At 34.7% G+C, this 24,853-nt stretch overlaps 1 protein-coding gene across 1 annotated transcript in view; it reads left to right on the forward strand.

The window, feature by feature from the left end:
* ELL2 (elongation factor for RNA polymerase II 2) overlaps positions 1–24,853 on the forward strand; it is a 78,902-nt gene that overhangs the window by 15,485 nt on the left and 38,564 nt on the right. Inside the window, exon 2 of the mRNA XM_024563576.4 lies at positions 1,763–1,810. Within this exon, the coding sequence (XP_024419344.1) occupies positions 1,763–1,810 (48 nt within the window). The remainder of the gene's footprint in view (positions 1–1,762; positions 1,811–24,853) is intronic.

Consider the following 24,853-nt stretch of genomic DNA (forward strand, 5'->3'; position numbering starts at 1 on the left):
GAAAACTGGAACCTGGACCTGTGCTACCCAAATTGTAGGGCCCCCTTAAGAGGAGAGGCTCCCCTGGGCTTCTGCAGGCACATTGCCATTACTTCAAGAAGTTTAGCTATGGAAGGTAGGTTTGGGTAGGTTTTCTCCATGTAAGGAAATCCTAGTATTAATCTATATTCTATATTTTATAAAAGACCATGAATGAGAATGAATCACTACTGAAAATTATTTTTAAATTTCAGTCATTACCTTTTTGTCTTCCCGCTTTTAAAAACCCACTTCTCGCACACCAAGGAATGAATTCGTTAAATCTAAAGTTAAAGGATCATATTAGGGTGGTAAAACAAGATAATAGTTTCTATTATAATGTTTTTTCCAAGATGTTTTATCCCTTTATATAAATAATAATAGAGTAGTTAATGCTACCATGTGATTTTATATTCAGATGATCTATCTTTTAAGAACTCATCCTTTTCTTCTTTCTCTTTAGTTTATTTTAATCCTGATTAATAAACTTTTAAGTCTGCAGAGAAGTTTTGGAAAGTAACTGAAAGTAGGAGGTAATGTGTATGGAGTGGCTGAAGGCAGGGCACATGGGTGCCTGCCTCTGTATTGTATTAGAGATCCAGATGAGACCAGAAATGCGGTTTCTGGTTTTTGTGCATTGGGTTTGGATATAAGGGTGTGAAGAATAGTTTACAGGCTGATGTGTTGTTATTAAATGTTACCCAAATCTGATTTTCCTGTGAATTTCGGTTCCCAATTTGGAAAACCATTCCCATGGAAAAACATACTGGTGACTTTATTTTATTTTATTTTATTTTTTTATTATTATTTTTTATACTGGTGACTTTAGATACAGGAAATCATTCCTGAGACTATGGTTGATATTTATAATTATAGCTTTTTAAAAAATATTAAAGCTATGAGAGCTCATAATAAAACAAAGTATTGTTCTAAAATTTTAGTATTCTCCTAGCAAGAATCTTGTGAGAAAATTGGTAACCTGTTTGACCCATACCTAAAAAACCAATCTCTGGTAAAATGTGAGAAAATGGAAACCACAGTTCAGCCTCCAATACTTTAATTTTATATTTATACTGTCCTGTTAGGGTTTTTCAAAGTTCCTCCAATGATCTCTTCCCTCTCCCCACCTTTTTTTCCTCAGTTATAATCTTATTGAGTACATAGCGATTTAAAATTAGGTATTCAAGGAGATTTTAACCTCAAGGGTTTTGGGGAGTTTGTGGGGAGAGGAGGGTTGTTTTTGTTTTTTTCCTTTCACCATGATAAAATTCAGGTACAGAATAACTTTGTATTATCTTATTTTTAAATTTTTTTCTTAAATTTATCATAGGATCATATAGGTTTCAAGTACACATTTCTATGATATAAGATCTGTATATTGCTCCCACCACCCAAAGTCAAACCATTTTCTGTCTTTTAAAAGCATATGAAAAAACTAAGAGTATTTTTTTCAATGTAAAGTTGAATTAGTATACTAATCATATTTTTGCCAAATTGTATTGGTCATTTTCGAACACCCGATTAGCTACACTGCCAAAAGATGCCTTTGGTTGTATGATGCAGAGAAATGTCAACAGTCCGATACTATTCATCAAGGCATCTTAATATAATAACATGTGAACCTAAGTCTATGATGAAAAGGCATTTTTACAGTATAGCACCGATCAAATGCACAGATTTAAAGTTTAAACATTTAATTCTGTGTCACAGTAATCAGGTTTGACCTGTTTGTTTCTTTTAACAGAATTTAATCCGTTTTCGACCTTCAATTCAGTTCCAAGGGCTCCAAGGGGTGAGTACTCATTGATTTAACAAGAAAATCTATTATTCTCACACACTAGTATATTTAATTTTAAAATTCGTTTTCACCTGTGCCCCTTAATGTAATTACTCATATTTTGTGAACTTTCTGACCAAATATAAATGTCTGATAACTTGAAGACACTTGAATTATCTTCTTTTCTCGATTTATTTAAAAAAATAATTTAGATATACTTATTGACAGTAGTTTGTTCCAAATTATGAGTAATTTTAGTTTTTAACCATTTTATTGAAGTGTAGCTTGCAACAAAGTATTATAAGAATGTTTTGTTTATCACAGTTAAGTCATAAGGAATTATTAATTTCAGGCAAGTTCTGATTATGTGATTATTGTTTTTAGTAACAACTATTCTATTTAATTGTTTTTGATTATACATACTAGGAAATGAAATATATAAATAGAAAATTGAGTTTTTCCAATATACAGAATAAACAAAGGGTTCTATTTTATTACTGCATTTAAAAACATAAGGAACTCCTAATCAAATGCACCTATGAATTTTGTGTTTATAATACATGACAAACTTCCAGTAGTGTCAGTATTGTTTAATTATTATTATTAATATTTAATATTAATAAATAGACTTAGCCATTCTTTCGCCTAAATTAATAATACATTTCTGAATTTGTCTCTGTATACTAGCTGTAGTATGGAGAGTTAGAATATCTGTAAATAGATTTTAGAGCTGTAGAGAAAAGGCAAGTTGGGAGCAGATTATATTTCTGCTTACTATAAATCTACATACTTGTGACTTTGTATCATGTTACAAAATGCAAAACTTCAATGCAAATAAATAAAATGTTTCTAAAATTTATAACTTGAAAATATTTCAAGAGTCAAGAGATTAATTATGTCATTCAACACCAGCTAAGAGTACTTTTAAATCTGTGCAATGCTGAGTTGAAGATGTTTGTGTGTGGATGTCAGAGCTTTTCTACATGATACTTTACAAGGAAGTCCTTTTCTTCCTCCCCCACTTACTGAGTGCGTGTTCACGAAGGGGATCCTAATTGGAACAAGGGTCTCCCGAATTTTGTTTTACAGCTTTTTAGGTAGTCTTTAGGTAGCGCATGCTGATTCTACTTTGGAGGTGCTAGTTTTGGTTGTTTACTTAAGGCTTCTTGAGTTTTGTGGAAAAGTTTAATGCCATTAGTAATATCTGAAGGAATGTTCCAGAGGCAGGCTTGAGTCCATGTGCCCTTGAGGGCTCCATGGATTCAGTAAAGGGTTATGTCGACATGAGAAACGTCCAAACCTGTAAGAATTTTTATGAGTTTATTTGATCCAAGTAGATTGAGAAAATGCTCCAGAAGATGGCCATTTTAACACTTATTTATACATCAGAATCAAAGGGGAAGGTTTAAAGGGGTTATATGAAATCCATTGGTGGTACATTAGGGAGGTAGGAGAAAGCAAAGACCGGAAATCTCTGTGACTGGATAAAAAGTAAAACAAATGGACATTTCTTTTATGTAGGTGAGTATGAGACAGTTACCAATTAACAATTAACATGATAGCAATCACAATGAGAGGTTCTGTGGTCTTCTTCTCAAGTGGGAGATTGTGCCCTGAGAGGTCTGGAAAATGGAAATTATTGGTAAATGCAAAAAGACAATAGACAGGCTCAGTTAAGGTAAAGCTTGACCTTTGTCAAGAAAGATACTGGCTTAGGACATGACTACACACCACACACCATAGCATTTCTAGCTTTTAGCTACAAAGTTTTTATTTCACACCATCCTATGTGGTTACTTTAGTTCTCAGAGTTTGTAAGGCCCACATGCAGGCCTTGTCTGTGCTTGTCAGGTTTAGTATGTGGCCCTTTTTTCATCTAGAGTTATCAGGGAGAAGAGGGCATGACCTTGGAGAGAGGAGCAAGGCTTGAGCTGCTTTCCCTTCACTAGCAGCTGTCACTTTATTTGGGGTCTGCTCTTTCCCTTGATTCCCTCTCCCAGTTGGGATGTGGAGGCCAGGAAAACGCAAGTGAACTATGTTTTCTTAGGGCTACCAGGTAAAACTGAATAATGAGGAACCAATATGTACAGGCCTCCAAATTCTTGATTTCTGCAGAATGCAGCTTTTATCAGTGTTAAGGAATAGTTTTCTCTGGCATACCTGTTGCCTCTGGGTACCATTTCAAAGCAGGCAGTTTATATCTGAAATCTTGGACACCCTTTTCTAAATTCTCCTACCTACTTCTCCCAAGCTTTTCTGTCTCATGTGTCCCAGCTTCCCTGGTTTACCTTTGCAAGCTCCATTCTCCTTTCCTATGCCATTCTCTCCTGAATATAGTTCACTGATAAAAGTAACTTGGATATAAATGACTGATAGGTTTAAATCTTAATGGGTGTTTGAATTTTAATGAATAAGCCTTTTCACCCAAAATGAATGGTTATTGAATTGGTAAAGTAGAAGGTGGAGAGGTGGGTGGGGAGGAAGCTATAGACTGACAACTGTGGGGTACCTGGCCCTACCTTGTTTATTCTGGGTTCTGTCTCCTTGACCCCCTCTACCCTGACTGCTGTCCCCTTTTTATTATTCAACTGGGAACAAAATATGTGGACTCAGCATTGTTTCAGAGCCTGCAGCTGCATTCCATCCCCCCTCCCCCGACCCTTTGCCCAGCTTTCACCAGCCCTTTGGGACTTAGTAAAAACAAAGAGTCATTACAGGGGAAAGAGTGGGTTGGCACAGCCCACAGGGAATACACAGGGCCACAAATGTGAGGGTCTCTGCACAGTGCGCCTCTGTTTTTCTAGAGAGGCATGATAATTTAACATTGCCTGTGCTGATTGCTTTAGAAACCCTTAAGTATACTTACAGTTTTCCGATGTGGAAATGTTTAGGACTTTAAAATGGAAGGTTTAAATTTAGATTTCCCACAAAATATACTTTTTCTTAATGAGAAATTTTAGTTGTCTTTTAATACAGTGTTTCAGAAACTTTGAAAGTTTTCCTAGAAAGGATTTGTCAAATCTAACAAATACACAGTTTTTTCCATCAAATGTGATTGAAAATAAACAGCTATCATGATAATGTCATATGTAGGCATATTTGAAGCATAACTGAAGTATTGTTAAAATATTTTAAAAGTGAACATTGAGTGTTAAAAATATATCCGGTTCCCTGATGCTGGCACTGCTTGGTTGTGTTGTTCCTTGTTACTAATTATAGAATTTCCCCCCTCAGTAATGTCTTTAGAAGGTTAGAATTTGGGTCTTGGCAGGTTACTTTTAAGGATATTTACTTTTGTGCCTGAACATGTTCTCTTAGGTTGAAATTTTCTTCTAAATAAATGCAGACTGTAAAATTAAACAAATTATAGCAGTATGCTGTTAAAGAGTAAAAATTCTGAGAATCATTGATTACCTGGATTTTTATCATTGCAGTTGGGCAAGAGTTTTTATAGCATAAAAACTGTAAATTGTGTCTTTGAAAATTCATTCTCACCCCTTTCCCTTAAGGAAGAGGGTACTCAGGAAATTGGAATGTCCTTGAACGCATTTTATGGATTCAGAAAGAGGAGGAAATGCCGGTGGGAGTAGATTGTGATTGTGATTGTTGATTGTTGATTTCTGAACTCATGATTATCAGGAGCTACATAAACCAGCCAAAAATGCCTTATCGATTTCTCTGAAGTGTATGGAAGTATCCATACCTATGATGCTCATTAACTAAAGGTTTGGCTAGGATTATACATTTCTGTAGACCATTTTAATTGAACAGAAGAGGAATCTGGTAAGATCCACATGAGCTACAGTAGTGAAGTGTCCAAGTTACAACATTCAGAGGTGTGTATGGGTATAATGCACCCAGTTTCCAAAAGGTGCGTTTTTATTGTCAGGTAAACTTTATACAGATCAGAATAGTTGGCTCATATATTCTAACTGAAATATACTGAAAATGTGTCAGGTGAACTATTTCCCAAAAAGTGTGTTCCAGTGCAGTTTAAAAACGAAACCCTGTATTTTTGTGTTTGTTGGAAGTTTATTGTCTGAAGACGCAGACGATGGAGGCAGAGCTGTCGCTGCACTCTGGGTCTCCACACCGCCAGGGTACAGTTCCCCCCACTGTCGCTGCACGGCTTCAAAGGGAGAGGAGCTGGAAGCAAGCTAACTCACTATTTTAAAGTAATGGCACTTGTAACTGATGCAGAACTACTAACGTAATTACTTTTCATAATAAATTATAACCAGTGGATGTGCTAATAGTTTTATTGTTCTGCTTGTCCCTTATTTATTGCACATTCTTTCAGCACCTTACCAGAGCCATGTACTTTGCTCAGTGTTTAGTGTGCAAACATACTGGGATGGCTGAGACATGGGCTCGACCCTCAGTGCACCTAGTCTGGCAAACAAACATATGCACACTAATACTCAGAAAAGAATTAATAACCTAAAGCTTATCCAGAACCCTCCACTGGGAACTTCTATAGCAGGGGTGTCAAACTCATTTTCACCAGGGGCCATATCCACCTCACGGTTGCCTTCAAAGGACCAAAATAATTTTAGGACTATATAAATGTAACTACTCTTTAACTGTTAAGGAGTTGAAATTACATTCAGCCCTTTGAAGGCAACCATGAGGCTGATGTGGCCCCCGGTGAAAATGAGTTTGACGCCCTGTTCTATAGAAACGCGACTGTCAGGAACAAGGCTTATGTGCATATTTCCAATGGATAAGAATCAGCGTTTTAAACGAAGGTTTCAGTGGATGCAAAGCATTATGTCCTAGCAGTAGGTATGTAAAATTACAAAAGGCCTATTAAAATCCATGTAAACACACATACACAAAAAAGTAGATATGTGGTATGTTTATAATTCATATAAAATCTGAAATGGCAAGGGATTTTACAGAAAGTAAGGGCCACATCTGCGGGATGGACTTGCCTGCGGCCTCAGGGACTCCTCTTTAGGGAATGATTGCTCCAGGGCAATGAGAAATAGTGTTAACTTTGTCACAGTAAATCGAATTCCAGACCCCAGTATTAACTCAGTATTTGTTATGAGAATGTTGTTCCAAAATTCTTTCTCATTTAATTGTTCACTTCAGACTAAGCAATCCCAGATGCTTCAGAAAATAGAAGTTAGTTTTGCATTCATAATTTAGAAATTATTTTTAAGAAAAGGACTGAAAATAGAAAATAATTTCTATAAGTACCACGTAGTGTCCCTATAAAACACCGAGCCACACACACTTTTCCAAGAATAAACAAAGAATAGCCAACCAAAAAGTTTTAATTGTGTCTTTCTAAAAGGCTCAGTGACCTAAAGATTTAATCGGCATTTAACTACTAACTTTAAAGGCTTGAATAGTGCTGTAAAACTCCTGCAGTAGAGTCATTAACTCTAAAGAACAGAGGTTGGATTTTTCTTCTCTTTTTTTTTAACTTCCAAACTTAGCAACGCGTTTTGAAATTTTTTAATTGTTTATTTTCCTTTGGTGGGCTGGGGAGAATACTGGGTCTGAAAAACTAAATTATACAGTATTTGAAATTAGTAGGCAATTTCAGCCCACTGCAAATGCTTCCTGCAGCTCGCCTTCTCCAACCTACTTGATACCTGGGAAGCAAAGATAACTTTCCGCTTGAAACAGCAGCAGGGATAAAAATAAATCCCCAACACTGCCGTTCCTTCTCAGATAATATGCCTGCACTCTGCTTTCCCTGCTACTTTTGGTTTGGCTAGTCCACTGGTTTTGCCAACAGTTGTGTTTAGTCAGTGTGATCAAAGGCTGCTGACTAACAGCTACCTTCATACACCCTGCTCTGAGTGTAATTAATACTAGAAGGATGTTAAAATTATATCCTTTTGTAATGGCAGTTCTGTTTTAATATTTTAAATACATATTACAATGGTTGCCATGTCTAAATAACATTTTAATATTTGCATTGAATTATGACTCTTTAACCACATGTTAATTTACTAAGGCATTAATATAATAGTAAATTGCCTAATTTGAAAGAAATAGTTAACTTTGATATATATCAAAGATTCTTTTATATATAAATTTTATGCATAAAATATAATATATAACATGTACAATTATACATGTATATGTAAAATCTCATATTTGTCCAGGGGAATGGGCTGACATTCTGGAAACTCATGTTATCTTAAACAACAATTGAATTATAGTTTGAAGCTATTGTAAATTGACCAACTTCTCTATTTTATGTTGCCATATTCCTCTGCCTTCCTTTTCTTTCTGGATAAGAACTAGTTGCAGGGTCTCTCAAGGAGAGCAGGGAGCTAAATTCACCATCCATGTGTATCTTCACACCTCAGCCAGGTACTACTATAGGCATCAGTGACATAAAGGTCACCCTGTCCACCCCTGCCTTGGAAGAGTGCAAAATGGTGGAGGGTAAGAGGGTGACTTTGTGTGTCTGTGGTACCTACGGAAACTATTTCAAAGTACTTATTGACCGTAGCCTCACCCAGGCTCCAGTGTGGGCTACAGCAGATGAAGCCTCCCAAAACATGATCAGAAACAGGAGTTGAAGGTGAAGCCATCCTGCTCTGCCCTCCCCCAAACGGTGGTCACTTTGGAAAGCAGCAGCTAGAACTGTTACTGAAATCTGCAGCTGCCACAAATACCATAAATTGCATTCTTCGCAGTGAGTTAAGCTTACTATCTTCATTCACTAAGCATTTATGAATACTCACTGTGTACCAGGCACCACGGTAGACAATGTATAGACAAGAGGTAAATAGGACCTTGAAATACCAGCTCTTATTTCTAACACCATCTGCTTGTCAATAAAATCTGCTACTGATAGCTTTGATTTTTTGTTTCCCACCTAAAACTGAAACTTGTGAAGTTGAGTCATCTATGTCATAGACATTGTCACTTTAGTAGCACTAATTTAAGCTTGGAAAATAATAATCTTTTTATCATTCTAAACACCTGTGGTTCTTATAGCTAAACCAGTCCTAAATTTGAACCATGAGCATTATTTAAATATCTTTTGACCTCTTACTATGTGTAAGGCCCTATCCTAGGCACACAAGATGAGTTTATAACAGCTTTCTTAAAAAAAAAAAGTTAAAATTTAAAGCAGGAAAAAGAATTTAGCAGAATATGTCCAAGCCCAAGATCTTATTTCAAACAATATTTAACATACATGCTATATGCAATTGATTTCAAGGTGTGTTTTATTTTTAACATTGAATGTCTTTGGAATTAGAATATATATTATTAATGGCATCTCAGTATTGTGTCATAGTTTGTCAGCATTTTATATTATGCAGTGGTACATAAAGTCATGAATAGTTTTACAATTGTTAGCATCTTAGATTCAATAAAATACAGCAATGCAGTGGAAGTAGAGCGATTCTATATTCTGCAATAAGATTTTATCTAAGTAGAATCTCTTCAGAAGTTTTAGTTCCTGATCCCCCTCCTTTCCCCACTTGACCAGCCTGCTTCTTAGCCTAATATGTTAAACAATCTAGAGAATTTATAGGGAAGGTTTGCTTTTATAACCATTCTTGAATTGTGATTTAAACTGGAAGGAGCAAGAATATGGAATTAAAATGTTCTCAAATTTGTTTTTAGGCTAAAAACCTAAACTTATGAAAGTAACTTGGTTTGACAACAAGTTTAGAAGAAAGTTACCTACTTAAAGACTTGAAAAGCCCAGTCTTGCTTTGAGGCTAATGAATGTGCCCTTATCAAGCTAAGAATTTCTAAATCTCTCCACTTAGTCTTATAATTAATACTGTATTTAGCATAAATGCACAATTATTTATTTTTTATGTACAGATTCCAATCATTTTTCAATAATTACAGCTAAAATTTATTAAATATTATATACTAAGAACCATTTACTAAGCACTTTAAATGTTATTCTCATTTAATCCTCACAGGAACGCTATGAAACAGGTATCCCCGTTTTGCTGATTTGTGAACTATGGCTCTCAAGTTAAATTACTGTTGCAGCTCACATAATTAATGAGTGAAGGAGCCTGCACTCAAATCTAGGCACCTGATTCCAGAGCCTGCTCTCATCACTGTACTGACCCACCTGCCTGTAGTGAATGTTCAATGAGCATTTTATTCCTTCTTACATTCACATAAACATTTGTTGAGCACCTCCTCTACTAGCAAGGGGAGGAGGGAAGGTCAGGAAGGTCTTAGAGAAGAGGTAATGTTTGAGCTGATGTTTGAAGGATTTACCAGGGGTTGGCAGATCAAAGAAGGAGGAAAATGCTTTTCAGGCTAACAGTTCAGCACCAGCAAAGGGGTAAACAGGTGCAGCAAATATTGCCACCTTCTTAAGGAATTTGAATCACACCTTAGAGATCAGTGCTTCTCATCTACAAAAACTCCCTGAGGGTCTATGATGAGGTCTGGAAATCTGGACTTCAAAAGTTTTCCACTGGGTTTTCTCATGATAGCTGGGTTCACTATGATAAAGCATACGGTAAGAATATATGTATAGCTATATGTACTTTCTCTTCTCAGGAGAAGGTTTATAACTTTCATCATTTTCTGAAAGGGACCTCTGAATTCCCTAAAAGGAGAAAACTACTTGCAGCAGATTCCTTGAAACACATTAAGAAACAACTTACAATAAGAAAAAACATTTTACATTGTGACCCTCTACACATCCAGGTGTGCACATTCACATAGGTGAAACAAGAGTTTCATGGCACAAAATTTATCTGTCATCAATGTACTCTAATATTTACTATTCTGTTTTATTTTAAAAGAATCCTGGTCACGGTCCACTAAATTAATGTCATGGCCTTCCAATGGACCACAAGCTATAGTTTAAAAAATACTGCAGGAGATTAGCATCTATTTAAAAATATTTTTTTAGCCAGGAAGTCATGTGGTCAGATTTGCAATTTAACATGCTTAGCCAGTAGCTACCTTGACCTAGTAATTCTTTATATATGGGAAGGAAGGAAAGGGAGGAGTCAGGAATGGCTCCATATATACGACAACGAGCATTTGATTGGATGGTGAAGCCACTATTCAAGATCTGAAGTAGATGAAAGAACAGATTGAGGCAGGAGACATGGCTTGTGTTTGGTTTGGGAAATGCTGTACAGGTGTTCAGATAATACGAGTATGCCCCACCTCATTCTATCAAGATGGAGCTGTCCAGAAGGCATGGGGATTTGGAACAAAACGGTTCAAAGAGCTACCCCAAAGGACATTTTTAAAAAATATTTTTAATTAATTTTTTTAGAGAGGGGAAGGGAGAAATAGAGGGAGAGAAACATCAATGTGTGGCTGCCTCTCACACGCCCCCTAATGGGGCCTGGCCTGCAACCCAGGCATGTGCCTTGACTGGGAATTGAACTGGCAACCCTTTGGTTTGCAGGCCGGCACTCAATCCACTGAGCCACACCAGCCAGGACAGGACATTTAATAGGATTGAAGTATATTTGAAAGTCCACTAGTGAGAAGAAAAAGATACATATATTTTCAGATGGAATTCTGGTATAAAGCTTATTTAAGTTTTTTTTTTTCAACTGTCAAGAATACTGGTTTACCTGTGAACACTTTTGAGTGTTGGTACTTTTATTTACTGATACTTAGGGAATTTGAAGCTCCTTTTGCCAGATTCTGTTCACATTAATTAAGAACACTGGCAGGCTAATAGAAATAAATTGTGGCATATTGATGCTGTGGAAAAGTACACAAAAGTGGAAGTGATTTAGAGCTCTGTACGGCATGGCAGTGAAAACTAAGGGGGCAGAAGACTACATTTTTATAAAGTTAATAACAGGCAAAAATCAAACATATGTTGTGTAGGTATATGCACATGTGATAAAATTATTAAAAACAAGGAATAATAATTGGCAGGAGTTAAAAAGTATTTGGTAGAGAAAGGCAGGCAGAAGGAATGGGAGAGGAGCAGACGGGCAGATACATTATTGCTGATGTTCTATTTCTCAGGTTGTGCACTGAGTTCACAGGTGTTCATTTTGTTATTGAGCTTTATAACTATGAAGCTGTCTTTGTTTTGTGAAACAAATATTACATAAATTAAAGCCTGTCCTCATTATTATTAACTTTAAACATAATTTGTCATCTTTGTGGGTTAAGTGAGAAAAACCAGAAAATATTTTAATAGATGCCAAAAAGACATTTGATAAAAATTCAGTATTAAATCTGTATTAAAACTTTAGGTAAGTAGGTAATAGAAGGAAGAATTCTTCCTTACTGTGATGAAAAGTATCTGTCAAACTAATAGCCAATTACCACAGTGATGAGACAATAGAAATATTCTTATTAATGTTAGCAATAGAATACACATGCCCACTCTCACCTCTATAGTTTAACATTGTTCTGAGAATGCTCAGTGATGTCATGGAGAGGCCATGGAATAAAAGCTATGGATAATAGATAAGTGGGAGCAAATTTGCCAGTATCTGCAGATAATCCAAGTACACCAAGTTTAAAACTATAACAACTTTTAAGATTTTCTTCAGTAAAGGTGGTCAGTTCAAAAATCGCTGTTTAAAAAAATCACTGGCAGCCTAATAGTGGGAGGGTCGAGTGAAGATTAGTTTCTTTTAAAATGGGAGAAATAGCCCTGGCCAGTGTGGCTTAGCTGATTGAGCATTGCACTGCAAAACGAAAGGTTGCCCGTTGGATTCCCAGTCAGAGCACATGCCTAGGGTGCGGGTTAGGTTGCGGGTTGGGTCCTGGGTTGGGGCACAGATAAAAGGCAACCAATCGATGTTTCTCTCTCACATCAATGTTTCTCCCCCTGCCTTTCTCCCTTCATTCCCCTCTCTCTAAAATCAATAAACATGTCCTCGGGTAAGGACTAAATAAATAAATAAATAAATGTTGGGATGTTTGTAAACTGATGGGAATTTTATTTATACATAAAATATATAATTTTGCACATTTTGACAATATTAATTCTTCCAATATATGAGCATGGAATATCTATTTATTTGTGTCTTCTTCACTTTCTTTTCTTAATTTACTTTTCCTTACTGTCTTCTTTAATCAAAAGACATAGAGTGGCTAAATGGATTAAAAAATAAGACCCAGTATATGCTTCCTACAAGAGACTCACACAGGTGTAAGAATACACAGAGACTGAAAGTAAATGGATGGAAAAAGATATTCCATGCAAGTGGGAACCAATAAAAACTGGAGTAGCTATACTTAGAAAAATATAGACTTTAAAACAAAGACTGTAGTAAGAGAGAAAGAAGGGCTTCATGTAATAACAGAGGCATCAATCCAACATGAAGATACAACATTTGTAAATTTAGGAGCACCTAAGTATATAAAGAAAATATTAATATAAATAAAGGAGAAGTAGACAGTAATACAATAATAGTAAGGAGACTTTAATACCCCACTTACATCAATGGATAAATTATCCAGACAGAAAAATTAATGAAGAAACTTCAGCTTTAAAGGACACACTAGACCAGGTGTACTTAACAGGTATTTACAGAACATTCCATTTCAAAGCAACAGAATACACATTCTTTTCGAGTGCATATGGAACATTTTCCAAAACAGATCACATATTAGGCCACAAACAAGTCTTTAATAAATTTAAAGAAATTGAAATCATGCTTAGCATCCTTTCCAACCACAATGGTATGAAACTAGAAATTAAATATATGAAGAAAAATGGAAAATTCACTAATATGTGGTGGTTAAACAACATTCTACTGAACAACCAATTGTTCAGAGAAGAAATCAAAAGAGAAATAAACAAATACCTTGAGACTAATGAAAATGTAAATATAATTTACACACCCATAGCAAAATTTATGCAGCAATTATAAGAGAAAAGTTAATAGCAATAAATGCCTACCTGAAGACATAGCAAAAAACCCCAAAAAAGTCCTTAATAAACAGCCTAACTTTACACTTGGAGGAACTAAAAAACAAACAAAGACCCAAATTAGTGGGAGGAAATAACAAAGCTTAGAGCAGAAATCAATGAAATAGAGACTAAAAAGGCAATAGAAAATATCAATGAAACCAAGAGCTGTTTATTTGAAATAATAAACAAAATTGACAAATCATTAACTAGACTCACCAAGAAAAAAAAAGAAGACACATCAGAAATAAAAGACATGTTACAACTGATATCACAGAAATGCAAAGGATCATAAGAGACTACTGTGAACAATTGTACGCTAACATATTGCACAAGCTAGAAGAAATGGATAAATTCTTAGAAACATAACTACCAAGATTGAATCAATAATCAAAAACCTCCCGACAAACAAAAGTCCACATACAGATGGTTTCACTGGTGAATTCTACCAAACATCCAAAGATGAATTTATACCAGTCTTCCTCATACTCTTTCAAAAAATATAAGACAGGAACTCTTTCAGACTCATTTTATGAGGCCAGCATTACCCTACTAAAACTAGACAAGCATGCCACAAGAGAAGAAAATTACAGGCCAATGTCCCTGATGAATATAGATGCAAGTCTTCAACAAAATATTAGCAAACCAAATTCAACAGTACAGTAAAAGGATCATACCTCACAATCAAGTGGGATTTATTCCAGGGATGCAAAATATTTTTTAGCATTTGCAAATTAATCAATATTATAAACTACATTAACAAAATAAAGGATGAAAATCATATGATCATCTCAATAGGTACAAAAAAGATATTTGACAAAATTCAGCATTGATTTATAATAAAAACTCTCAATGGGGCATAGAGGGAACATTCCTCAACATAGTAAGGAAGTCCTAGCCAGCGCAATCAGGCAAGAAAAAGAAGTAAAAGGCATCTGAAGTGAAAAGGAAGAACTAAAACTGTCACTATTTGAAGATGACATGATATTATATACAGAAAACCCTAAAGATGCCATTAAAAAAAACTGTTAGAACTAATAAAGGAATTTAGTAAGGATACAAAGTCAATGTACAACATTGCTGTATTTCTATACACTAATAATGAACTATCAGTTTAAATAAATCCTATTTAATTGTACCAAAAAGAATGAAATACCTAAGAAATAAATTTAACCAAGGAGGGGGAATACCTGTATATCAATTAAAAATAAGTAAGTAAATAAATACACAAAATAAACATACAAAGAAAATATGACATGGTATATGCAAAATGTCACAGATTGTGACTTACTTACATATATTTACTATAGCTATCTCTCTATTTCTATATTTACTATATATCTATGTATTTCTTCTTGTTATAATTACATAAAAGAAATTTTTTGAGAAGGAAGTTTAAATATATGAAGAATCCAGAAGATAGGCTTAATATTCAAGGTTTAAAAAAACAGGTTGACAAGAAAAATAAAGCAGGCAGGTTTTGAGAAGTTATCTAGAGCTAGACACTAGCTAAATATTTTGCTAGTCAACTACTTGATAGAGTTGCTTTGTCATCTATCAGTGGAGAAACAAAATTTTCTCCCCATCTGTGATCTTTCTCCCAAGTAGAAGGAAGGTACAGGCAGAAGTGCTGATGTTATCAGTGTCCTGGGAGAAGAGGCCACTTTCCTAACATCTGACATTTTGGAGCAGGGGTATTGTGAATTCCCCTAGGGATGGGTCAGGTCTAGAAAGGTCAGATTATGGAAAAGGAAAGTAGTAGTCAGTTGAATTTTAAAAGATAAGGTTTTTAGGGAGCGTCAGGTAATAAAACTCAGAATATATTAGAGAACTGATTAAGGAGAACTAAATTGGACCCACAGGATTAGTCGACTGGTACTTAAGTAGGCATATAGTAAAAGGGCAGTCTTTTTTGATACTTAAAAACCTTGGAGTGTTTAATAATCACTCAGTTATGTTGGGGATATCTTATTTAAGAGTGAGAATATAGGCATAGCCATATTGGTGAATTTATTAATATTCTAATAATCAATACTAAGAAGTTCTTTCTAATGACTAATCTGAATGACATTTAGTTTTCTCTTAATCTAATTTGTTAGTAACTCATTAAAGTCAGTCCTCACACATTAGGAAGAAGGAAAGCTACTTAAGGATGTTTCACTTCTACTAAACAATAAAGATGATGCTGAAATATTTCCACAGCTGTTTGAGAGTTTTATATTTGACTATAAAGAAAAAACTTGTTTTAGGGATGTTTGGGGTTTGTTTTGTTTTTTTGCTTTTTAAGGAAGATAGGGTTCGGTTCCTTCCTCAGAGAACTCGAATAAGGAATTATGAGTGAAGTTTAATTTTGAATAGTCTTACAGTATTTCACATTTTCTGAGTCTGTAAAAAAATACAATTAAATAAACATTTAAATGATTAAGTCAAAGACCAAATGTCATAATGAAAACTTAAATTTTAATTACTTTTAAAGCAGAATTTACTAGAATTTCTGATGGAAAAACAAATGAATGCATATTTGTGAATTATAAAAGTACATTCAAAGATAAAGATGAATATTAAAAGCTCCTAACAGTGAAAACCAGATAGTGTTGGATTCCTTCTAGTCTTTTTTTCATATTCATACATACCTTTAAAAAGTTGCATTCATGGTATATTTACTGCTTTTTATATCCTGATTTTTCTATTTAACCTATATCATGAAAATTTTCCCAAGTCATTACGTAATAAAAGTTATTTTTAAATACCTACCTAACAATTCATTTTACAGGTGCACTTGCATTTCTTTAGCTGTTACCTATTACTTATATAGTGTCTATATTAACATTAATGGTATGATGAACGTTCTTGTGTATAAATCTTTACTCCCATTTCTAATTATTTCTTTAGGCTAGATTCCTAGATGTGGCATTACTAGGAGAAAAGTATGAATGCTTTTAAAATTAAATGATAACTGTCTCCCAGTTGCCCCTTCAACTGCCACCCCACCCTTAGGAAGCTGCTGCTGGTATTCCCACAGCTGTTTTAAGTGCCTGTCAGGAGGCGTTTGCTCTGACCAATTTGAATACATGTTTAAATTTCAAAATTAATCATTTTATAGTGTTTAAAAACTGACAGCATGTTTTGCTTGATAATATCTGGCATGGATAAAACATTACAATATGTAGTATCACCAGATATTTTGCTGTCTTCATCTGAGAGTGCTAGGAGTGGTTTTGAGTTTTTAATTTCTTTATTTGTTTCTTCCAAAATAGTGGGGAGAAGTTTTTATTTTAGTAATGCATAGACTTTCTTTGAAATAATTACTCTATTTCTCTAACTTTTTACATATTTTTCTATTTTGTCATTCCATTTCTCTTTACCATTGTTTATGGTCCTAATTTAGTGCTTTCAGGTTTCCACCCTCATAGTTAGATGCCTGTATTTCTTAAAAGAACATTACAAACTTCTCATGAAGCCTAGTGGTAGGGATATTGTTTTTATGGGGCAATGAAGTGAAGTTACTGGTAAGAGGAAAAATGTTTTGCTACCTGATATAGTTACATTGTTCTAGAGGAACCCTGGTGTGTGTGAATGTGCATTCTAGTAGAATTAAATAACTATCTAAAAGATAATCAAGCAAATGCTTTGCGATATGAATGATCCAAATACAGTAACTTAGCTGTCTAAATGCAAATCATTGCCCTTTCCTTGCCAACATATTTCTTTCTCTATTTGAAGACATGGGTTTGATGGCTTTACCAAGAGCTCAAGCATACTATTCTTAAAAGTGAATCTTTTTAGGTCCGTGTTTATTACAGTCATAGAGCAGTTGATCTAAGAGACTTGACAGGCCCTCTTACTTATATCAGATTGGCCAATTCTCTTAGAAATCAAAACTGCTATATTTTTTTTCCAGTACAGTTTACATTTTGTATTATTTTATATTTGTTTCAGGTGTACAGCATAGTGGTTAGATAATTGTATAACTTATGAAGTGACCCCCCCCCCCCGATAAGTTTCGTACCCACCTGGCACCATAAATAATTATTACAGCATTATTGACTGTATTACCTATGCTGTACTTTACATCTCTCACCTATTTGTAATTACCAATTTATATTTCTCAATCCCTCACCTTTTTCACCCTGCCCCTCTCACCTCCCTCCCATCTGGCAACCCTCATTTGGTTCTCTGTATCTAGGAGTCTGTTTCTGTTTTGTTTGTTCGTTTATTTTGTTCTTTAGATTCCACATATAAGTGAAATCATACAGTATTTGTCTTTCTCTCTGACTTACTTAACTTAGTATAATACCTTCTTGGTACATCCATGTTGTTTCAAATGGTAAGATTTCATTCTTTTTTATGGCTGAGTAATATTTCGTTGTATATATGTACCGCAACTTTATTATCCACTTGTCCATTGATGGGCACTTGGGCTGCATCCATCTCTTGGCTATTTTAAATAACATTGCAGTGAACATAGGGATGCGTATATCTTTTTGAATTAGTGTTTTGTATTTGTTTGGATGTATTCCTAGGTGAAATTGCAGGGTCATAAGGTAGTTCTATTTTTAAATTTTTGAGGAACCTCCACACTGTTTTCCACAGTGGCTGTACCAATTCACAATCTCATCAACAGTGCAGGAGGGTTCCCTTTTCTCCACATCCTTGCCAACATTTGTTGTTTACTTATTGATGATAGACATTCTGACAGGTGTGAAGTGATGCCTCATTGGGGTTTTAATTTGCATTGCTCTGATGATTTGTGACATTGAGCATCTTTTCATATGTCTGTTGGTAATCTGTATGCCTTCTTTGGAGAAGTGTCCATTCAGGTCCTCTGCCCAGTTTTAAATGGATTGTTTGGGTCTTTTGAGGTTTGGTTTGGTTTGGTTTGGCTTTGGTGTTGAGTTGTATGAGTTCTTTATAAATTTTGGATATTAACCCCTTATCAGGTGTATGATTGGCAAATATGTTCTCCCCTTCAATAGGTTGTCTTTTTGTTTTGTTGATGGTTCCCTTTCCTGTGCAAAAACTTTTTAGTGTAATATAGTGCTATTTGTTTATTTTTATTTGTTTCCCTTGCCTGAAGAAATCTATCACAAAAAAATACTACTAAGAGCAGTGTCAGAGAGTTTACTGCTGTGTTTTCTCTTAGGAGTTTTATGGTTTGGGGTCTTGCATTTAAGTTTTTACTACATTTTGAGTTTAGTTTTCTGTATAGTGTGAGAAAATGGTGTAGTTTATTTATTTTAAAAATATTGCTATCTATTGATTTGTCTATCTATCTATAGGGAGACAGAGGAATGAAGAGAAAGAGAGAGAAACATCGATTTGTTGTTCCATTATTTATGCATTAATTGGTTGCTTCTTGTATGTGCCCTGACCAGGGATCAACCTTGGCATATTGGGACGATGCTCTAACCAACTGAGCTACCCAGCCAGGGCCTAGTTTTATGTTTCTTCATGTGTCTTTCCAATTTTCCCTAGACTATTTATTGAATAGACTCTTTACCCTGCTGTATATTCTTATTTTCTTTGCCATATATTGAGTACATAGGCATGGGTTTATTTCTGGGCTCTCTATGTGTTCCATAGATCTGTGTGTCTGTTCTTATGCTAGTACCATGCTGATTTGATTACTGTAGATAACCCTGTAGTATAGTTTCATATCAGGTAGCATAATACCTCCAACTTTGTTCTTTTTTCTCAAGATTACTGTGATTGTTAGGAATCTTTTGTGGTTCCATATGAATTTTAAAATTATTTGCTCTAGTTCTATGAAAAATGCCATTGGTATTTTGATAGGGATTGCATTGAATCTATAGATTGCTTTGGGTAGTATGGACATTTTAATGATGTTAATTCTTTCTATCATGAACATGGTATATGATTCCATTTATTTGTATTTTCTTCAGTGTGTCATAATTTTTTTAGTAGATCTTTTACTTCCTTGGTTAAATTTATTTCTAAGTATTTTTAATGCAATTTTAAATGGGATTGTTTTCTTTGCTTTCTGATAGTTCATTATTGGTGTATAAAAATGCAACTAATTTCTGAATATTAATTTTGTATCCTGCAACTTCACTGAATTCATTTATCAGTTCTAGTAGTTTTTTGGTTGACTCTTTAGGGTTCTCTCTATATAATGTCATGTCATTTGCAAATAATGACATTTCTACTTTTTCCTTTCCAATTTGGATGAGTTTTATTTCTTTTTCTTATCTGATTGCTGTGACTAGGACTTCCAATGGTATGTTGAATAAAAGTGGTGGAAGAGGACTTGTCTTGTTCTTAATCTTAAGAACACTTTTAGTTATTCCCTATTGAGTATGATGTTAGCTGTGGGTTTATAATATATGTTCTTTATTATGTTGAGATACGTTTCCTCTATTCCCACTTTGCTGAGAGTTTTTATCAGAAATGGAGATTGGGTTTTATCAAGTGCTTTTCTGTACCTATTGATATGATCATATGATTTTTATCCATCATTTTGTTTATGTGGTATATTGTGTTAATTGATTTAAGGTTATTGAACCATACTTGTATCCCAGGAGTAAATCCCAGTTGTGGTATATGGTCTTTTTAATGTATTTCTGAATTCAATTTGCTAATATTTTGTTGAGGATTTTTGCTTTTAGGTTCATCAGGGATGGCCTAAAATTATAGGATGACCTATAATTTTCTTTTTTTGTAATGTCTTTGTCTGGTTTTGAAATCAGAGTAATGCTGGCCTTGCAAAATGAGCTTGGGAGCTTTCTCTCCTCTTGAATTTTTAAGAATAGTTTGAGAAGGATTTGTGTTAATTCTTCTTTGAATGTTTGGTAAAATTCACCTGTGAAACCATCTGGTCCAGGACTCTTATTTGTTAGAAGTTTTCTAATTACTGATTTTTTGTTGGTAGTAATCTGTCTGTTTAGACTCTCTTTTTCTTGATTCAGTTTTGGAATATTGTTTCCAGGAATTTATCCATTATTTCCAGATTGTCCAATTTGTTGGTATATAATTATTTGTAGTATTTTTTTATAATACTTTGTTATTTCTGAGGTGTCAGTTGTCACTTCTCCTCTTTCATTTCTGATTTTATTTATTCGGTTCCTCTCTCTTTTTTTCTTGATAAGTCTGGTTAAAGTTTTAGCAATCTTGTATATCTTTTCAAAGAACCCAGCCATTGTTTCATTGACCGTTTGTGTTTTTTTAGACTATTTCCACTCTGATATTTATTATTTCCATCTTTCTACTCACTTTGGGCTTTGTTTGTTGTCCTTTTTCTAGTTCCTTCAGGTGTAAGGTTAAATTGTTTATTTGAGATTTTTCTTGTTTCTTGAGGTAGACCTGTATTGCTATGAATTTCCCTGTTGTGACTGCTTTTGTTGTGTTCCACAGACTTGGGATCATTATGTTTTCATTTTAATTTTTCTTAAGATATCATGTAACTTATTCCTTGATTTTGTTGTTTAGGAGTATATTTTTCAGTTTTCTTCTTGTAATTGATTTTTAGTTTTATACCATTGTGAGCAGAGAAGATGCTTGGTATGATTTCAGTCTTCTTAAAGTTTTTGAGACTTATTTTGTGGTCTAAAAGTGGCCTGAAGTTCCATGTGTACTTCAAAAGGATGTATATTTTGCTGCTTTGGGGTGAAATACTCTAACTATATCAATTAAATCAGTCTGGTCTAATTTGTCATTTAAGACCACTGTTTCTTTATTGATCTTTGGTTTGGAAGATCTATCCATTGATGTTAATGGGGTATTAAATTCCCCTCCTATGACTATTACTGTCAATACCTCCCTTCATATCCATCAATATTTGCTCCTATGTTGGGCACGTAAATGTTTACAAGGGTTACATCTTCTTGTTGTATTGATCCCTCTATCATTATGTAATGTCCTTTTTCTCTTATTTTTGTTCTGAAGTCTATTTTGTCTTAAATAAGTATTGCTACCTCAGCTTTTGTTTTTTCAGTTTTATTCCTTTAATTTCAATCTGTGTGTCTTTTAATTTGATGTGGATCTTTTGTAGACAGCATATTAATTGGTCTTGTTTTCTTATCCATTCAGCTAACCTATGTCTTTTTACTGAAGTGTTTAACCACTTCAGTAAAAAGAAATCACATGATCATACCAATAGGTGCAGAAAAGCATTTGATAAAATCCAATCCCCATTTCTGATAAAAACTCTCAGCAAAGTGGGAATAGAGGAAACGTACCTCAACATATATTATAAACCCGCAGCTAATATCATACTCAATGGGGAATAACTAAAAGTGTTCTTAAGATGAAGAACAAGACAAGGTTATCCTCTTCCACCACTTTTATTCAAAGTGTTTATTGTTATATATGTAGTTACTGCCATTTTATTCATATTTATGTTACTTTATTTCTCTTCTTTTTCTTAAAGAAGTCCCTTTAACTTTCTTGTAATACTGGTTTGGTGATGATGAACTCCTTTAACTTTTTCTTGTCTGGGAGTCAGTTTCTAATTCAGCTCTCCGTGCACTGTGCCTTTATACATATAAAGTCAGAAATAGTTTTACCTCCTTCATAGTCTTGAAGGAAATTAGCAAGTGAAAACTGAAAAGAAATAAATTTTATGAAATGGACCTTATCTCAGGAATATATTTTCCGGATAGATGTTTGGAAATAGATTTACTAAAATTAAAATACTATATAGGCTTGACATGAGAAAAGAAACAAACTTTAAAATATTGTTTGCATTTATGAATATGGAATGCTTTAGTCACAAAGTTGTGTTTCCCATGAGAACCTTTAATTCTATTTTCTTTGTTTCTTTGTTGTGCTGCTGCTAGTGTGTGGGACTCTCTGGGGCTCTAAAGGCGCACTTTCTTTTTATGGATAGGACACATGGGAAGCATGCTTGCTGCCCTGCTCGAAGTAGCAGCAGGTATCTGTAATTTTTCAGCCTTTCATAAACACCTGTTATGACTTACTCATTTTTGTATCTTTTGTCTCTAAGTTTAGAACAATTAGAAATATTGCTAGTCTTTGGTTTGTTTGTTTTCCCACATAACTTCTTCTGGCTTCTATTTAAGCTAACATTTAAGTTTTGACCTTGAAGGTTTCTAACCCCTTACTTTTGTAAATACCAAGGGCTCAGAATAAGCATTGTCAACTTTTGATTATCCACAGGGCACTTATTACCAGTCCTTTACCATTTGAAAATTACTTTAAAAGTCAGACACATCATTATGTTAAGGAAGGCATGTGTGTGCTTGAATCAAACAGGCCAAAATCATAGTGTGAGCTCCCCAATATTGTCTTTCCATCATCAGAGCAAATATTTCTGGACACATACTATGTGTCAGATATTTTGCCAAGTACCTTAGATGGGTTATCTTTTTAAAAATCTATTCTCTTATTATGGAGTTATAGTTGACATGTAACATTATCTTAGTTTCAGGTGTACAACATAATGATTTGATATTTGTATATATTGCAAATGATCAGTACAGTAATTCTAGTTAATAGTTAACATCCATCACCATACAGGATTAGTTCTGATCCAATCAGAGAATGGCAGTGAGATGAGTTACCTTTTAAACTTCACAGCAGCCAAAGGGATAATATCATTGACCACCTTGTCCCGATGAGGGCACGGGATTAAAGAGGCTAAGTTACTTGGCCAAGGTAGCACAGATAACAGGTTTTGGAGCCAAACTTGGGAAACTGGGAAGTCTGCTCCAGAGCTCATGGTCTGGCACACTGGGTGCATAGTCTCTTTGCACTGCTTTCTTTTCATCTCTGTACAAAAGTGTTCTTACTTACTTCTTCTCAAAACATTGAGAGGACCCAACTTTGAATTGGAAGTACAAAGGGATCCAAAAATAAACATTTTAAAAAGCAAAGAGAATAAGGCAGCAAAACACCATTTCCTAACTTTGGTATCCTTCAAGTATTTGGCACTAGTCAGCATTAAAAAGGCACAAAAGAGTTCATATTTTGTAGACAGTCTTTCGTGTTTGTCATTTAAGATGTGACTAAAATTTAATTAATAAAAATTACATCCCCTGAATATTGTACATCTTGTTGCTATTTCTTTTTCCTTAGTGCAAAGCCTTGGTTTTGCATCTTTGGTCCCCTGAGCCTGGGGGTTTTGCGATGTTACTGTAGTGGCTGCCTTAGCAGTCCCAGTCACTTGCCCTCCCTTTCCTCATCCAGGGCAGCTCTGACTTTATTTGTAATATGTAGTGGGTGTCCCCATAAGATTTTTAAAGAAATATTATTCTGTAGGTTTAAAGAAAGTGTGAATATTATTGATGTTGAAAAATGGAGAATTAAGATTTAAATATACTTCCAAATCTATATAGAAATAGGCTTCAGACTTAATATTATTTTTAAAAAAACATGCTTATAGATTTTAGAGAGAAGGGAAGGAACGGAAAGAGAGGGAGAGAGAAAAATCCACGTGAGAAAGAAACATCAATTGGTTGCCTGTAGCATGCAACCCCGACTGGGGAACAAACTCCCAATCCAGGCATGTGCCCTGACTGGGAATCAAACCCACAGCCTTTCATTTTACAGGACAACACTGACCAACTGAGCAACACTGGCCTGGGCAACTTCATATAATTTGGTTTTTTTTTTTAAATTTATGTTATTGAATTTACACGTTTTTGTGGTAATATTGATTGGGTTGGGGTGGAACCATGTGTTTTGCAAAATCTAGGACCTGGGTCACTTTTAGCAGCTCAATCTTGAGAATTCACATCTGTCAGGTACCGGCCTCTCCCCTACACGTACAGAACTGTTGCTGACTGCCATGTGTCAATTTTATTCCCACCCATGTTTCTCCAGCGGTTCCTTCTGGCATAACAGAAGAAGAGCTTTCCTCAAGACTCCAATAGAGCAAGAAAAAGAGGAGATCGGCAATGAGTTTGGAAATTGACATACATATTTAATTTTTTTATTGTAGAATTCAGGTTGGGGCTTGGTTTCCAAGAAACAAATCATTTTTAAAACAAAATTCTGCTTCCTACTTGACCAGAAGAATTACTAAATTGAGAATTACTTAGTGTGGTCTCCCTAAATCCTTTAAAATACAAAGTGGTTTTAAAGACACTGTATCATATTTTCAGATAGAATTTGGTGAGGCCAGAGTATTCTGTGAGTGTTTAATAAAGATACTTAAAAAAGATAAGTAAAACTTATAAATTTAAGCTCCACAAACCCAGGAAGCCACTTGGCCTAGG

Source organism: Desmodus rotundus, chromosome 1 (genome assembly GCF_022682495.2).
Source record: "Desmodus rotundus isolate HL8 chromosome 1, HLdesRot8A.1, whole genome shotgun sequence".
NCBI classification, from domain to species: Eukaryota; Metazoa; Chordata; class Mammalia; order Chiroptera; family Phyllostomidae; genus Desmodus; species Desmodus rotundus.